The 17,708-nt window shown below is 52.2% G+C and overlaps 1 protein-coding gene across 1 annotated transcript in view; it reads left to right on the top strand.

Moving 5' to 3' along the window:
• The first annotated feature begins 2,059 nt into the window (after nucleotides 1-2,059).
• The window catches only part of CNIH2 (cornichon family AMPA receptor auxiliary protein 2), a 71,770-nt gene continuing 56,121 nt past the window's right edge, over nucleotides 2,060-17,708 (top strand). Inside the window, exon 1 of the mRNA XM_056852617.1 lies at nucleotides 2,060-2,169. Coding sequence (XP_056708595.1) covers nucleotides 2,089-2,169 — 81 coding nt within the window. The 5' untranslated portion in view covers nucleotides 2,060-2,088. The remainder of the gene's footprint in view (nucleotides 2,170-17,708) is intronic.

Below are 17,708 nucleotides of genomic sequence, written 5' to 3'. Positions count from 1 at the left end.
CGCGTCAATTTGGATCGTGCATCATTGCAAGAGAAATCAGCTACTTGGGGAGGGGGGTATTTTCCTCTCTTGCAATGCTTAAGGACAGCCCTGCTGGATCACAGACCAAGGTCCATCGAGTCCAGCAGTCTGTTCACACAGTGGCCAACCAGGGGCCTCCAGGAAGCCCCCAAACAAGACAACTGCAGCAGCACCATCCTGCCTGTGTTCCATAGGACCTAATATAGTAGGCATGCTCTTCTGATCCTGGAGAGAATACGTGTGCATCCTGACTAGTATTCATTTTGACTAGTAGCTATGGATAGCCCTCTCCTCCATGGAGATGCCCACTTCCCTCTTCAAGCCTTCCAAGTTGGCAGCCATCACCACATGAACACATGAAGCTGCCTTATACTGAAGCAGACCCAGGGTCCATCTAAGTCAGTATCGTCTACTCAGACCGGCAGCGGCTCTCCAGGGTCTCAGGCAGGGGTCTTTCACATCACCTACCTGCCTGGTCCCTTTAACGGGAGATGCTGGGGATTGAACCTGGGACTTTCTGCATGCCAAGCAGATGCTCTGCCACTGAGCCACAGCCCTTCCCCGTCCGGGGGCAGGGAGTCCCACCATTTAACTATGCAATCATGCCACGCCGCTTGAGAAGTTAAGCCCCCCCCCTGCACTCAGTGGGACTTCTCCCCCCCCCCCAAGTCAACGGATTGGGCTGCATCCCCATGCCATCCTAGGGCCATGGCTCAGTGGTAGAGTATCTGCTTGGCCTGCAGAATGTCCCCAGTTCAATCCCCAGCATTTCCAGTTAAAGGGACCAGGAAAGTAGGTGGTGTGAAAGACCTCTGCCTGAGACCCTGGAGAGCCATGGGGGGGGGGCGGCGGCTGTGGCTCGGTGGTAGAGCATCTGCTTGGTATGCAGAAGGTCCCAGGTTCAATCCCCGGCATTTCCAGTTAAAGGGACTTGGCAAGGTGGTGATGTGAAAGACCCCTGCCTGAGACCCTGGAGAGCCGCTGCCGGTCTGAGTAGACAATACTGACTGTGATGGACTGAGGGTCTGATTCAGTATAAGGCAGCTTCATGTTTTAAGGGGAGGGGCCGTGGCTCAGTGGTAGAGCATCTGCTTAGCATGCAGAAGGTCCCAGGTTCAATCCCTGGCATTTCCAGTTAAAGGGACCAGGAAAGTAGGTGGTGTGAAAGACCTCTGCCTGAGACCCTAGAGAGCCATGGGGGGGTGGGGGCTGGCTCGGTGGCAGAGGGTCTGCTTGACATGCAGAAGGTCCCAGTTTCAATCCCCAGCATCTCCAGTTAAAGGGACCGGGCAGGTAGGTGATGTGAAAGACCCCTGCCTGAAACCCTGGAGAGCAATGGGGAGGGGCTGTGGCTCAGTGGTAGAGCATCTGCTTGGCATGCAGAAGGTCCCAGGTTCAATCTTCAGCATATCCCGGTACAGGGACTAGGCAAGTAGGTGATGTGAAAGTCCCCTGCCTGAGACCCTGGAGAGCCGCTGCCGGTCTGAGTAGACAATACTGGCTGTGATGGACCGAGGGTCCGATTCGGTGGAAGGCAGCTTCCTGGGTTCATGCGCTCCAAGCCCGGCGGCGCCTCCTCCCGAGCAAGCCTAGGGGGGCTGGAGGAGCCCCGGCCACCTCGCAGGCGGCGGCAGGCGAGGGCTTCCTGCCGAGTAAGCGCGGGTCTCTCCGTCTCTCCTCCGTGCCTGGCGCCGCCCCGTCGGCGCGGCTTCCCCTCTCGGCGGCGGCGGCGGCTCCTCCCCTCGCCCCGCTCTGCCCGCCCGGGCGCCTGGCACACAGACGGCAGGAGCGGCGGCGGCGGGCGAGGCGGGAGGATGGGGGCGGCGGGGAGCCGGCCGCGCCTTTAGCAGCCTCCCCCTCCCCAGGAAAGCAGCCGCCCCCCACCCGCTCCCCCACCCCACCGGGAGCGCTTCCTCGACGGCTGGCACCCCGCCCCATGGCCAAGTAGCCGGCTCGGGCGCCTTCCGTTGGGGGGGAAGGTTGCAAAGGGGGGGACCCCCCACCCCACCCCACCCCGAGACACCTGCCGGCCGCCCCCCCGCCTCTCCCCCCCCCCACCGGCCCACCATGACGTTCACCTTCGCCGCCTTCTGCTACATGCTGACTTTGGTCCTCTGCGCCTCGCTCATCTTCTTCATCATCTGGCATGTGAGTTGGGGGGCGGCCGGGGGGACGACAGAGGGCCCGTGTGTGGGGGGCGGTGGAGGTGGGTGGGAGGCGGGAAGGGGGGGTGGGCTGGGGGGGATTGGGGAGCCGTCGAGGGGAGGGGGGTGAAGTTGGGTTAGAGCAGGGGGTGGGTTGGTGGGGGGGAGATCAGGCAGGGGGGGCTCCCTAAAGGGGGCCGGCGGTGGGTCTGGGGGCGCGTGGAGCGTGTTTCTAAGGAAAATGGGGGGGAGGGAGGGAGGCAGGGATGCTCTGGAGGGCAGGAGTCTGGCTGAATTTGGGGTGAAGATAGACAGCAGGCTGGGGTGGATTCCATGGGGGGACACCTTGCATTTGGGGTGGGGGGATAGGGAAATTGAGGAGGGGATCTGGCAGGCATTGGAAATCAGTGGTGTGAGAGCTTATGCCTTGAGAAAAGGGGGGGCATAAGGAAAGGAGGGGGGATCCGGTTGTGGGAATTCGAGGGCAAAAAGTGCCCTCGTCAGGCATGTCCCCCCCTTCCCCCCAAAATCTTGGCGCCTGATGCCCCTTATTCGGCCCCTGGGTTTCTTGAACCCAGAGCCCGCTGTGCCCCAATTGGAGAGCATCTGAAGGGAAGGCAGTTGGTTTCAGACAGGGCAAAATCGGTGGTCCAGTTTTAGAGAGTGTGGGATTAGGAATGGTGGAGGCTTTCGGGGGTGTAGCAGCCCCCCCCCCCCAACTGATTTGTGGCCCCAAAGCAAGGGAGACCCGACGCCTGCCGGTTAGAGCAGCCACGGCAGCAGTCTGAGGGTGGGTACCAGGGAACTGGGCACGATTCCACCGAAAAGGGTCCCAAGCATGGACCATTGCAGGAGTCTGCCTTGGTGTGTGCGTGTGGGGGAGACATTGGGTTTCGGCCATGTGGCCTGGGGAGGGTTGAAGGTCTGAGGTTTGGCTGTGCCTGAGAATGGGCCGCCTTCTGCAGAGAAGAAATTGGGGGGCCTGTGAAAAATTGTGTGGGGGCAGCTTTAGCAGCGTGGTGTGGATTCAAATAATGGAGAGGCCAACATGGAGAGCTGGGTGAATTGGGGGAGGGATGAACATGGCGGTGCAGGAGAGGGGAGGCCCACGGTTATGAGCTTGGAGGTTTTGGCATGGCCTGGCTGGGGCATTTTGGTGTAGTGGAGACCTGGAGTCTTTGGACATGGGGGTTACCTGACAGCAACCTTTCCTTCGGGGCCTAGTGAAAGGAAAGGGTTTATTGTGTGGAGCCGGGGGACTCGTTCTGGCCAAAGATCCAGATTGTGGGCTGGACCGTTGGGGATATGGACCAGAACCACTGGCTTCCCTCCTTCCCTTTTCTCCTGGCCAATAGGGTTTGGGAGGGCTCCTGGATGCACCTGGCCACTCCGCACCTTGCCAGGTCTTTAGAAACCCTCTTTGTAAAAGGAAGAGCGGGAAAAGGGGGGGGGACCATATCTGACTCACTCCTCTTATCAATATCGCCTTCCTACTGAATGAGCGGCTGGAGTCCTTTGTGGGGGGGAAATGGATGGAGAAAAAGGCTGTTTTTTAGGACTTGCGTAGCTAGCGTGTATCCTGGCGATGCCTCCTCTCTGGGGCTACCTGGATCTTGCTTTCTCTCCCCTCACCTCCTCTCTCGATGTCTGTTCCCCCACCCCCTTCATTCCTTCTGGTGACGCTTCCAGGAATCCCAGAAAAGAAAACAATTTCTCCACCAGTTCTGCCTGCCTTTCTCTGCCATCTCTCCCCTCCCAAACTCCCCGTGCCTTTTTTCTCCCCGTAACTAAGGAACCTGGCTCCGGTTGCCATGGGAACTACATATGTTTACAAAATGATGCTCCGCTACTAATAATCCGGATGCTACCCGTCTTTTAACCCCTTTTCTGCTGCAGCCCTGTGAGCATCCTTATCTCATTCCCCACCCACCCCAGTTCTTTACTGCTTATTGAACAGAAAACCGCCACAGGCATTGGCCGGTGAGGGGAGGGAGGAGACAGCTTTTTAGGAGAATCTAATCCTGCAAGGACCAAGAGGAGAATCGATCTGGGTATGCCCATTGGAGGCATATCTACACACTTGTGTCATTCTGATTGCGACGCCTCTTTTATCTCCTCTGCCATGCATTCTCAGGATCCGTGCTACCCCCATGACCTTCAGGTATCGCTGGGTTGTATTTTCAGTTGTATAGGTGGAGGATCCAACCCATTATTTCAGTAGGTCAATCTTGGTCTTTCAGTCTGCATTAGCAACTGTGAGCGCAATATTGGGTTGAAGGCGGCATTTGGTTTGGCTGAATTCGAAGTGCACAATGGGTGACCTTAGGTTTGCGGCCTCTCAGTTCTGCACCTTTCTCACAACCAAACATTACACAGCGGGTATGTGTCACGCATAGCAGGGCTTAATTTGAAGCGCCTTGCCACCAGTTTCTGCGTTTTGGTCTCAGTCGGAGGACACTGAAGGGAAAAGCCACCGGTATCATGGAGCATATGCAAAGTGCCCTCCCATTTTCAGACATGAGGCGTAAATGACCTCTCTGAGCCTCATCTCTTGCTCTGCCTTAGCCTGATCATTGTTCTTGCAGAATAGAAAATGGAAGAGAGGGCTTTTGTAATGCAGATGAACATCCTGGCCCAAGTATGGTTTTGCAGTCTAATTTCAAGCAAGATTCGTTTCATACTTCATGTGTGAACAGTCTGTATGCAGCCACAGCTGGAGGGGGGGAAGGTAGGGGTGATCACGCCTTCCATTTGGATTGTCATGATCCCCTGTCAGTTTCTGTGAACTTGGTTTATGTGAAAGTACAGTACAGTCTCTGTTAGCCAAATAGGTTTATGCATATCCAGATGCCTGTCTAATTCCCTCACCCTCCAAAAAGTCCAGGCCACACCAATGGAAGGAGGATGAAAAGAATCATAGAGTTGGAAGGGGACATATAGGCCATCTAGTGCAACCCCCTGCTCAATGCAGGATCAGCCTAGAGCATCCCTGACAAGTGCTTGTCCAGCGTCTGCTTAAAGACTGCCAGTGAGGGGGAGCTCACCACCTCCCTAGGCAGCCCATTCCACTGTTGAACAACCCTTACTGTAAAAATCCCCCCCTTAATATCCAGCTGGTATCTTTCCTCCTGCAATTTAAACCCATTATTGCAAGTCCTACCCTCTGTTGCCAACAGAAACACCTCCCTGCCCTCCTCTAAGTGATGGCCCTTCAAATACTTTAAGAGAGTGATCCTGTCCCCCCTCCTCTTCTCCAGACTGAACATTCCCAATGCCCTCAGCCTTTCCTCGTAGGGCTTGGTCTCCAGGCCTCCGATCCTCCTCCTTGTACATGTAGTTCCTTTCGGCAGCACGGACAACTCAGATCAGAACGGTGCGTTCTAGAGAATTCTTGCCTGTGAGCAATTCAGATGCTTCCCCGTGTGGAGGGCGTCCGGCTGCAAGCTGTCCCTCCTAGGCGAACTCCTACCACCTTTAGCTAAATGGGGATCATGCATGGTAGGTCTGGGCTTTGGGAAGAGTCCTTGCCGAGGCCTTGAAGAACCACTGCTGGTCAGAGGAGGCAGCCTTGGGCTAGACAGGCCATTGGTTTAACATGATATAATGCTCACCCTTTCCGGTATATGTCTCCACCCGTCTGCGATGAGGGAGAAGGACATGCGGCATCCTTGGACAGGGCTGGCGCTGGAGCCCGGCATTTTTCATTCCCCGAGTGCCAGGTCGCGGTGACTTGCTGATTTATTCACAGCCGATCCGTTGGGACTGAGAATGTGTCAAAACGGGTCGTGGCAAAGGACCTAGTCCCAATTCTTGGCAATACATTCCACTCCATCCTCTGCAACAGGCTTCCAGAAGAAGCGGGTTGAAATTAAATCAAAAGAATTTCCGTCTAGACACTAGGAAGAATTTTCTAACAGAGCGGTTCCTCAGTGGAGCAGGCTTCCTCGGGAGGTGGTGGGCTCTCCTTACCTGGAGGTTTTTAAGCAGAGGCTAGATGGCCATCTGTCAGCAATGCTGATTCTATGACCTTAGGCAATTCATGAGAGGGAGGGCACCTTGGCCATCTTCTGGGCATGGAGTAGGGGGTCACTGGGGTGTGTGGGAGTGGTAGTTGTGAATTTCCTGCATTGTGCAGGGGGTTGGACTAGATGACCCTGATGGTTCCTTCCAACTCTTATGATTCTAAGAGGCTTGCAGGGAAATAAAAGGGAGAGGGGGGATATAATAGGAATCTGTCCAGGCATCCAAACAGCCAAGTGTCTTTTCTCCCTGGCTTGTCATTGTGAGTCCTGGGAATCACGAGTCGGCTTTTGGCAGAAGCCGAGGGAAGTCCTCTTGCAACTTTTTAGGAAGAGAGCTTTTTCATGCGCCAGCACCAGTGTGTTTTTTAAAAAGATATCTGCGTCTAAATGAGCATCCTGACCTGTTTGCTGCCCCCTCCTGGCGCATAGCTGCATCTTTGAAGTAAGGGCACACCTCTTTGAAAACACTTGTCTGTTTCCCTGACGAGCGGCGGCTTTAGCATGTCATCCCTACATGTGCCGGAAAGGCAGTGGCTGACACGGTCCTAAGTTTCTAGTCCTGGTGAAAGAAGAATAACAAGTTTTCGTCTCAAACATCTACTGTTTTTGGATGGGCGCAGCTGTTGCTGGCATCTTTTTGTGGCCGGCGGCCCCGTTACAGAATTGCTGCCACTGCGACACCCTCCTGCCGTCTTCTTGGAGTCTCAGTCCTGCATTTCAAAACCTTTCTTTGATTCCTTGTGCAGTTTAGAGGGAGGATTCCTTATGCGGTTTGCTCTCGCCGTGCTCAGAGCTGAGGGGCAGAGCTCGGGGCAGGTATCGCGAAGCTGTCGGCTGAATTGTGTCTCTTTGCAGTTACCTTTATCGGGGTCAACGAAGTGCTGATGGCAGAAAGGACAACCTGTACAGGGAGCGATTCCTAGGGCAGATTTTTTAAAAGTCTTTCACACGTTACATTTTTAAATCTCAAAATACACAAATGCCACCTGGAGAGGTTTGTGCATGTGTGTTGTACAGGTCAGGGGTGGCCATAGCTTCACGACAACTGTGACAAAAGTGTGGCTTTAATGCTTATCGCTTGAAATGCTTGTTTGTTGCATTCTAGATCTACAGGGTAGGGTAGGTCCTTAAGCTATGATAGATGTACAGTTGCAAAGGATAATATGGGAGGTATTCCCCCTCTCCCCCCCCAAAAAGACCCATGGCATAAGTTCTCTGATGTGTGGGGACGGGCTTAGGGGATAGGCATGGTGAAGGCAATTCAGCCACCTGCCTCTGGAGCATCTCTTGTCCATTTCAGCACACATGGACACATGGAAGCTGCCTTATACTGAACCAGACCCTTAGTCAATCAAAGTCAGCATTGTCTACTCAGACTGGCAGGGTCTCTCCAGGGTCTCAAGGTAGAGGTCTGTCACATCACCTACTTGCCTGGTTCCTTTAATTGGAGATGCCGGGGGTTGAACTTGGGGTCTTCTGCATGCCAAGCAGATGCTCTACCACGGAGCCACAGCCTCTCCCCAGCTTGGGACAGCCATGGTTCAGGGGTGCTTGGCGTGCAGCCGGTCCTGGGTTTGATCCCTCGCATCTCCAGTTGAAGATCTCGGATAACAAGGTCTTGCGAGAGACTATCCCCTGCTGGAGACCGTGGAGAGCCATGCTGAATAAGATGGACCATTGATTTCAGTCTGTTTCATGGGCTATTTTGGGGGTGGCTGTGGCTGAGTCTTAGAGCACCCGCCTTGCATCCAGAAGGCCCCAGGCTCAACCCCCAGCGTCTCCAGTGAAGGGACCTCGGGTGGCAGATGTTGGAAAAGACCTTTCTCCGCCAGAGACCCCAGAGAGCCACTGCCAGGCAGAGAAGCTGTTAGGTAGGGCCGTGCTTTGACTGGCATAAGGCAGCTTCTTCGTATGATTTCGTGTGGGCGAACTTCCGATTCGATTCCGCCCCACGGGTCAACGCTGCCTCGGTTTTTATCCACCGCCCTTCAACTCCCCTCCCCACCGTCCACGGCCCAGTGCCTCGTGGTCTGCCCTCCTCAGTTAAAATGTAGTGAGTGTGTTTGGGAAAGGTTTTTTTTTTTTTTTTACTAATGTACGCCAAGCGATCTTGGGAACGCGCCCTTGGAGAGTACGAGGAAGGCAATTTTGCCCGCTGGGTATGGTTTTTAACTTGCTGGGTACCCACAATTGGCAGCTGTTGTTGCCCTGGCAACCGATTGAACCTCCCAGGCCTCTGCTGTCGAGGTGAAAGGAGACGCCCCGCTGTATGTATTTTCCCCCCTCGTCTTTTTCCTCTCCCCCCTTTTCCCCCCGTGGGGGCAGGTTCTGATCTCAGTGGGGATGGGGGGGGGGATTGCCGTGCTTGCGGGGGCGGCGAGAAATGGAACAGCGACCGAGAGCGCTCTCAGGCCTTTGATAATTCTTGCTCGTTGGAAACGGCTTGACGTGAAAAGGATGCCACGAGGGGTACATCGCCCCCGGTTCCCAGAAGGATCGGCTCCAAATTTCCCCAGTGGCGATCGGGGAGGGAGAAAAGAAAGTTTCTCTGGGCAAGGCGTAGGGGGGTGGGGGACGGCAGGTCTTGGGGTAAGGGCGTGCCACGAGAGTTGAGAAACCTGGGGCGAAAACGCACGACCGCTTTATCCGCCTTTAATCCCTGTTTTAGCCGGGATCGAACGCACATGAGACGAAACGCATGCATTCGATCCTGGCTGAATCCTGGCTGAAACAGGGATTAGAGGAGGACAAAGCGGTCATGCGTTTTTGCCCCTGGACACATGTTCGGAAATGCTCCTAGGGTGAACGGCCGCAGTCCGGAGACGTGGGAAATGGAGTCGCAGGGTCGAAGCTGTCTGCAAAACCTCGGTTTGGTGGTTGTGGGGTGGGGGCAGTGAGGGAAGCAGGGGAATGCCAGTCTCCCACGGATGGACATTGAGTTTAAGCTAGGCCCAGATTCTTATAGCCAGCATGGTGTAATGGTTAAGAGCGGTGGTTTGGAGCGGTGGACTCTGATCTGGAAAACCGGGTTTGATTCCCCACTCCTCCACATGAGCAGCAGATGCTAATCTAGTAAACCGGGTTGGTTTCCCCACTTCTACACATGAAGCCAGCTGGATGACCGGGTGCTAGTCACAGTTCTCTTCAAGCTCTCTCAGCCCCACCTACCTCACAAGGTGTCTGTTGTGGGGAAAGGAAAGGAAGGAGATCAGCTGGGTGACTTTGGCTCTCTTAGAGCTCTGTGACCTTGGGCTAGTCACATTCTCTCAGCCCCAGCTACCTCACAGGGTGCCTGTTGTGGGGAGGGGAAGGTAAGGCTATTGTAAGACAGTTTGATTCTTCCTTAAGCGGCAGAGAAAGTCGGCACATAAAAACCAACTCTTCTTCTTCTTATACCTGCCATTGGTGGAGGATAGGTCTGTCTGTGGTTATTTTGCCGTGATTAAATAGAACCTCCATGTTCAGAGGAAGTAATCTTTTGAATGCAAGTGCTGTGGGGACAATAACAAGGCAGGAGCTGGCCTCCGTGTCCTGTCTTATAGGCTTTCTGAGGGGGTAACTGTTGAGCCACAGCGGAAGAGGGTGCTGGACAGGATTTTCTAGCAGTTAGAGTGGTTCCTCGGTGAAGCAGGCTTCCTCGCGAGGTGGTGAGCTCTCCTTCCCTGGAGGTTTTTAAGCAGAGGCTTGATGGCCATCTGTCAGCAATGCTGATTCTGTGACCTTAGGCAGATGATGAGAGGGAGGGCATCTTGGCCATCTTCTGGGCATGGAGTAGGGGTCACTGGGGGTGTGTGGGGTAGTTGTGAATTTCCTGCATTGTGCAGGGGGTTGGAGTAGATGACCCTGGTGGTCCCTTCCAACCCTGTGATTCTATGATTGTAGGGCAGCCTGACCTGGCGAAGCCGCTCTAAACGTCCTTACCCTATCCTGCAGTCCTGCCCTCCTTTCCTTTACCGCTTTGCTCAATGTTTCATTGTCTCATATAAAAGGCCATCAAATTCAAGTGCCTATCAGCTTTTGCAGTGCGGGGTTTGTCATGAGACAGAAATGGAGCGTGCTGCAGGAAAGAAAATGCAGATTGAAATCATAAACATGCCTTATGCCGAGTCAGAGCCTCGGTCTATCAGAAACTCTTACCTACTCTGGCTGGCAGCAGCTCTCCAGGGTCTCAGATGGAAGTCTTCCATTATCACCTGCTACCTGATCCTTTTAACTGGCGATACTGGGGATTTGAACACAGGACCTTCTGAATGCCAAGCAGAGGCACCCTCCGTGGGCTTTCTTAGACAGTGTGCACAGTTAGAGAATTTTTCTGATGCTTCCTTTTGGGTGTCTCGCACAGTGTCGGTATCATCTGTGCACAGAGCGTCTTTGGGCCTGGAAAAGCACCATCAGCCGGTGTGGTTTAGTGGTTAAGAGCGGTGGTTTGGAGCGGTGGAATCTGATCTGGAGAACCGGGTTTGATTCCCCACTCCTTCACATGAGCAGCGGAGGCTAATCTGGTGAACTGGATTTGTTTCCCCACTCCTACACACGAGGCCAGATGGGTGACCTTGGGCCAGTCACAGTTCTCTCCGAATTCTCTTAGCCTCACCTGCCTCACAAGGTGTCTGTTGTGGGGAGAGGAAGGGAAAGAGATTGCAAGCCAGTTTGATTATTTTTTAAATAGTAGAGAAAGTCGGCATATAAACCAACTCTTCTTCTTCATCATCTTCTTCATCTTCTTCATCATCTTCATCCGGAGCTGTCCCAGTGCCCTCCCCAGGAAACCGTAAGAAATGAACAAAAAGTGATATTCAGAAGTAGACGGCATCCCATAGTATCAACCTGTGTGTGCGCGTGTGCAAAGTGCCATTGAGTCCCAGCCGGCTTCTGACAACCCCGTAGGTTTTTCAAGGCAAGAGACTAACATAGGTGGTTTGCCATTGCCTGCCTCTGCGTAGCAACCCTGGACTTCCTTGGTGGTCTCCCATCCAAAAACTAACCAGGGCTGACCCCGCTTAGCTTCTGAGATCTGACAAGATTAGGCTAGCCTATAGAGCAATAAAATTGAAAGCCGTTCAGCTTTTTAATCTGCATCTCATTCCCCAAAGTTTGTCTCTGCTGCCTATGTTTTTCTCAGGGCCCACCTTCCAAACCATTGCAAAAACAGTCTCCTGGGTGCCGGTTTTGATCTGAGTGCCTTCATAGAATAGAATCATAGAGTTGGAAGGTACCACCAGGGTCATCTAGTCCAACCCCCTGCACAATGCAGGAAATTCACAACTACCTCCCCCACACACGCCCAGTGCCCAGAAGATGGCGAAGATGCCCTCCCTCTCATGAACTGCCTAAGTTCATAGAATCAGCATTGCTGACAGATGGCCATCTAGCCTCTGCTTAAAAACCTCCAGGGGAGGAGAGCTTACCACCTCCCGAGGAAGCCTGTTCCACTCAGGAAACGCTCTGTTGGAAGATTCTTCCTAATGTCTTGACAGAAACTCTTTTGATTTAATTTCAACCCGTTGGTTCTGGTCCGACCTTCTGGGGCAACAGAAAACAACTCGGCACCCTCCTCTGTATGACAGCCCTTCGAGAACTTGAAGATGGTTATCATATCCCCTTCTCAGTCGTCTCCTCTTCAGGCTAAACATACCCAGCTCCTTCAACCTTTCCTCATAGGACTTGGTCTCCAGACCCCTCACCATCTTTGTTGCCCTCCTCTGGACATGTTCTGATCTACATCTTTCTTAAATTGTGGTGCCCAAAACTGAACATAATACACTAGGTGAGGTCTAACCAGAGCTGAGTAAAGCGATACCATCACTTCACGTGATCGGGACACTATACTTCTGTTGATGCAGCCTTGGTTGCAGTTATACTTAATTTTTATTCATTTGTTTGTTTATTCAGCTTCTATCCTCCCCCTCCGCAGAAAGGCCAGGCCCGGGCCAGCTCACAACATATTCCAAACAATTAAAACATAATAAATTACAATTTAAATCAGGGGTGTTGAACTCATTTGTAAGGAGGGCCGGATATGACATAAATGTCACTTGGTTGGGCTGGGCCATGTGCACATAAATAAATAAAAAATAAGAAAGAAAGAGAAAGAGAGAGACAGACAGACAGACCCCATATGGTTTTCAAGGCAAGAGGCATTTGGAGGTGGTTTGCCATTGCCTGGCTCCGCGGGGACTGAGAGAGTTCGGAGAGAACTGTGACTGGCCCAAGGTCACCCAGCAGGCTTCCTGTGGAGGAGCGGGGAATCGAACCCGGTTCTTCATATTAGAGTCCACCGCTGTTAACCACTACACCACGCTGGCTACCCTCTTGCAAGGATTGTTGAACTAATACGCATGAAACGCTCCAAACCATCAAAAAGCACCGTTCAACGCTCCACGCTGATAAAAATTACCAAGGAAAAATAATACTCTGCACAGAGCAGCGTTCTCTGATGTTTTGCAAATCCCAGGCCGATACCGATATTGATTTATGCAAACTTAGGGTCTGTTCCAGATCGTAATTATTTTATTGGCTAATGATGTAATTACTAATACTTTAATAATTCAGGGGAAAAAACCCTATTTTTTTTCCTTTTCAAAAAGGCTTGGACCTTTTGCTTGGCTCCTCAATCCTCTTTGTGGTCCACGTTTTGTAAAATTCTCGACCCGGTGGCAAAGTATGGAGGGTTCCTGAAGCATCTTGATTAGCTAGCATAACTGCAGGAAGATGATTAGCGGTAGCTGCGGAGGACTGGGGAAAGAGCGGCGAGAAACAGAAGATAATTTCTGCCCACGGCTTAATTTGAGCAAGGACTCAAGGGGGCTCCAACTTCAAGATCTGTTTTCAAGGCCCGGTCTCAGCTCGGGAACATACGAAGCAATAATGTGTTATTAGCTTAGGGAATTCATTGCCACATGATACGGGGATGGCCGGGAGCTTTAAAAGCGTTTAATAGGACTAGGTGGCTTTGTGGAAGAAAGCGCTCTTAGTCTGGATAGCGGAGGGTGGAGTCTTTTCCCCCTTTGGAGGGAAGATAGAGATAATCATCCTCTGGTAGTTTCCTGACTGCCAGATGTTGGAATCCGCTGCATCTGTATCTGATAACCAGCCAAGGGGGTGTCCTGCCTGGTCACACTTAGGGAGCAAGTCGATTCCGGGGTTCTTGTGACTTCTTTTATCTGAGCATGCACAAAGTGTTTCTCCCTCGCTATTGAGTAACCACCAGTTGGGATTTAGGAGGTACACCTGTCAGGCCAAAAATTGTGTCTTTGGCTCTCTGGGACTTCTCTGTTTACTTATTTAGATGTTTATACTTTGCTGAGCCAGTGTGGTGTAGTGGTTAAGAACGGTGGTTTGGAGTGGTGGACTCTGATCTGGAGAACAGGGTTTGATTCCCCACTCCTTACACATGAAGCCAGCTGGGTGATCTTGACCTAGTCACATTCTCTCAGCCCCACCTACCTCATGGGGTGTCTGTTGTGGGGAGGGGAAGGAAAGGCAGTTGTAAGCCGGTTTGATTGTGCCTTAAGTGGCAGAGAAAATCAGCATATAAAAACCAACTCTTCTTCTATAATCCGGGCTTTCTGATGAGCCACAGAATATTTGGAACTCACTGCCACAAGTTTCAATGATGACCACTAGCTTAGGTGACTTTGCATGGGGATTTGATGGACCCATGAAGGAGGAGAGGTTTGTCTTGCCAGATTTACCATAATGGCTTACACAGAACCTCCCTGTTGAATGCTAACCCTTCTATGGTTATGCAAGGTAGATACATGAACCTACCATGTTTGGAAAGGACCTGCCCATTTTTCTGGTTCTATTGATTCTCTAGCACAAAGCTTCTTAAACTTTTCCTACTCACAACCCCTTTTCACCCAAGACATTTTTCGCGACCCCCACATTCAGCTATGCGACCCCATCTGGGGTCACAACCCATGGTTTAAGAAGCTTTGCTCTAGCACACATGCTCCTGGAAAGTTGTTTTTATGCGGATCTAAGATCAAGATATATTGTTCCTCTTCAAACAGATTGGACTAGAATCCTGCTATGTGAGGGCCTTTGAATTGCAGGCAGCAGGGATCGAACCGGGGGCCTTCGTCTTGCAAAGCAGTTTCTGAGCTAACACCCTCTTTATTAAGTGACAGCGATCCATTGGCAGTGGCAAAATTTGTCTCAGTCCTTATATTCCTTGAACAATAGATTTAGAATTATGCTGCTCAAGATTTATGAATCAAGGAGCTTCTAAGGGAGAAAAGAAAGGAAGAGCCTCCCTGTTCAGAGGCAGTGTAACCCTGAATAATGTAGCCTGCTGGACTAAGTGGATGCTTAGTCTGAGCCTGCAGGACTCTTCTGATGTTCCATCTAAGGCTAAATGGAACCCCCATGTTTAGCAGCAGTATACATCTAAAGAGAGTCAGCGTGGTGTAGTGGTTAAGAGCGGTGGTTTGGAGCGGTGGACTCTGATCTGGAGAACTGGGTTTGATTCCCCACTCCTGCACATGAGCAGCAGAGGCTAATCTGGTGAACTGGATTGGTTTCCCCACTCCTACACATGAAGCCAGCTGGGTGACCTTGGGCTAGTCACAGCTCTCAGCCTCACAGGGTGTCTGTTGGGAGGGGAAGGGAAGGTGATTGTAAGCCGGTTTGATTCTTCCTTAAATGGTAGAGAAAGTCAGCACAATTAAAAACCAACTCTTCTTTTTCTTATACCCGCCATTGACGGAGGATAGGTCTGTCTATGGTTATTTTGCCGTGATTAAATAGAACCTCCGTGTTCAGAGGAAGTAATCTTTTGAATGCAAGTGCTGTGGGGACAAGCTGGGTGACCTTGGGCTAGTCACAGCTCTCTTAGAGCTCTCTCAGCCCCACCTACCTCACAGGGTGTCTGTTGTGGGGAGGGGAAGGAAATTTGACTGTAAACCGGTTTGATTATTCCTTAAGTGGTAGAGAAAGTCGGCACAGAAAAACCAACTCTTCTTCTTCTTCTAAACAGCAGATGCCAGGGACAAATAATGGGAGGAAGTCATTATCTTTGCGTCCTGTCTTTGAGCTGCCAAAGATATCCTTTATGTGAGTTCTGAAAATGTGGGCAGGTTTGGGTTGGGTTGGGGAGGGGATGGTGTTACTCAGACTTCTAAATATGTGAAGTTTTGGGAGTTGTTGTGTTTTTTTTTTTTTTTGCACAATACATCTGCCACGACGAGGGCCAGAAATTTCCTCCCTTCCCCCAGCGTGTGGATGACGGCGTAGCATCTGCCCCAGGGACTGGATTCTGCACAGAATAGATTGGCTTCTTCGGAGCGACATGAGCTGGAGGGCCCTGAGCGCAAAATAAATCAGAGCCTGCAAAGGCAATCGATGCCAGGCTCATGAACTGGCTGCCGTTATGGACACAGGAGGCTGCTTCATGTGGAGTCTGTCTGTTGGTTGATTTCGCTCAGCAGTGTCCGCTCTGACTGGCAGCTGCTCTCCAGGGTCTCTGGCTGAAGATGGTTTTTCCCCCGGGCCCTGCTGTTTGAGGGCCTTTGAACGGGAGGTGGCAAGGATCAAACTAGGGACCTTCTACATCCAAAGCAGGTGCTTAACCAGTGACCTGTTGGCCCTTTTCCTGAGAAGAAGAGTTGGTTTTTATATGCCGACTTTCTCTACCACTTAAGGAAGAATCAAACTGGCTTACAATCACCTTCTTTTCCCCTCCCCACAACAGACACTCTGTGAGGTAGGTGGGGCTGAGAGAGCGCTAGTGACTAGCCCAAGGTCACCCAGCTGGCTTCGTGTGTAGGAGCAGGGAAACCAACCCAGTTCACCAGCTTAACGTCTGCCGCTCATGTGGAGGAATGGGGAATCAAACCCAGTTCTCCAGATTAGAGTCCACTGCTCCAAACCACCACTCTTAACCACTATACCACTATTCCTTCCTAGATCTCATTTCATATCCGGACAGGATTGCTTTCCCGGCCTATTGAACACATGAACACATGAAGCTGCCTTCTATTGAATCAGACCCTTGGTCCCTCAAAGTCAGTATTGTCTACTCAGACTGGCAGCGGCCCGCCAGGGTCTCAGGCAGGGGTCTTTCACATCACCTAGTCCCTTCAACTGGAGATGCCGGGGATTGAACCTGGGACCTTCTGCATGCCAAGCAAATGCTCTGCCACTGAGACACAGCTTCTAAAGCTATATCCTGCCCAGTAGAGAGGAAGTGGTTCTGGAGGGTGCCTCTCCCACCCACCAGAAACACATTCGGCATCCACAGTGGATCAGTGACACACAGTGAGAGGCCCAGAATTTCTCCCCCCCCCAGCCCAATTGATTTATTCTTCTGATTGAAGAACGCGCCGTCGAGTCCTAACCAACTCATGGTGACCCCTTCTAATGGGCGTTCCAGGCAAGAAGAAGGAGAAGAAGAGTTGGTTTTTATATGCCGACTTTCTCTACCACTTAAGGAAGAATCAAACCAGCTTACAATCCCCTTCCCCTCCCCACAACAGACACCCTGTGAGGTAGATGGGGCTGAGAGAGCTCTAAGAGAGCTGTGACTAGCCCAAGGTCACCCAGCTGGCTTCATGTGGAGGAGTGGGGAAACCAACTCGGTTCACCAGATTAGCCTCCGCTGCTCATGTGGAGGAGTGGGGTTCTTTAGATCAGAGTCCACCGCTCTAAACCACCGCTCTTAACCACTACACCACAAAGAGAGGTGGTCTGCTTTTGCTTGCCTCTGCATAGCAACCCTGGACTTCTGTGGTGGTCTTCCATCCAAGGATGGACCGTGGCTGACCCTGCTTAGCTTCCAGGCTCTGACAAGCTTGGGCGATTCAGGCTTCCTTCTTACTGAACTGCTGAGTATTTCTCCACTTCAGCCTTAGCGCGGGGAGGGGGGGGTGTCGTTCGTGTGAGCTGTCCGTGGTGCTGAATCCACTGAGTGTGCCAGTCCTACGGAGAAATCCCACTTTTAAAATTGCACATGCGTGGGAAAGGGGTCTGTATTACGATATAGCCAAGGTCTCACTGACATGGTCACCTTGCATCTGAGCTGGAGCGTGCTCATGCGGTTGAATGCACCTCGTGCAAAAATAATGATAACAAAGGCCTGGATCCGCCAGAAATGTCTCCGGATGGAAGAGATTTCCATCTGCAAAGCACAGCTCGTGCATATTCCTTCCCTTGCTGTAGTCTCAAATGCCCCCCCCCCAATTGCTACTTCTGGGGCCAGGGGACTCCCCCAGGAATTATGTGAGGTGGGAGCTGGAAGGGGAATAATTGGGGAAGAGCCGTAGCTCCGTGGTAGAGCATCTGCTTGGCATGCAGAAGGTGCCAGGTTCAATCCCCGGCATCTCCAGTTAAAGGGACTAGGCAAGTAGGTGATGGGAAAGACCTCTGCCTGAGACCCTGGAGAAGCATGGGGAGGGGCCGTGGCTCAGTGGTAGATCATCTGCTTGGCATGCAGAAGCCCGGTTCAATCCCCGGCATCTCCAGTTAAAGGGATGGGGCAGGTGGGTGATGTGAAAGACCTCCGCCTGAGACCCTAGAGAGC

The sequence above is a fragment of the Euleptes europaea genome, chromosome 7 (genome assembly GCF_029931775.1).
Source record: "Euleptes europaea isolate rEulEur1 chromosome 7, rEulEur1.hap1, whole genome shotgun sequence".
NCBI lineage: Eukaryota > Metazoa > Chordata > Lepidosauria > Squamata > Sphaerodactylidae > Euleptes > Euleptes europaea.
This window is presented reverse-complemented; position numbering and strand designations above follow the sequence as displayed.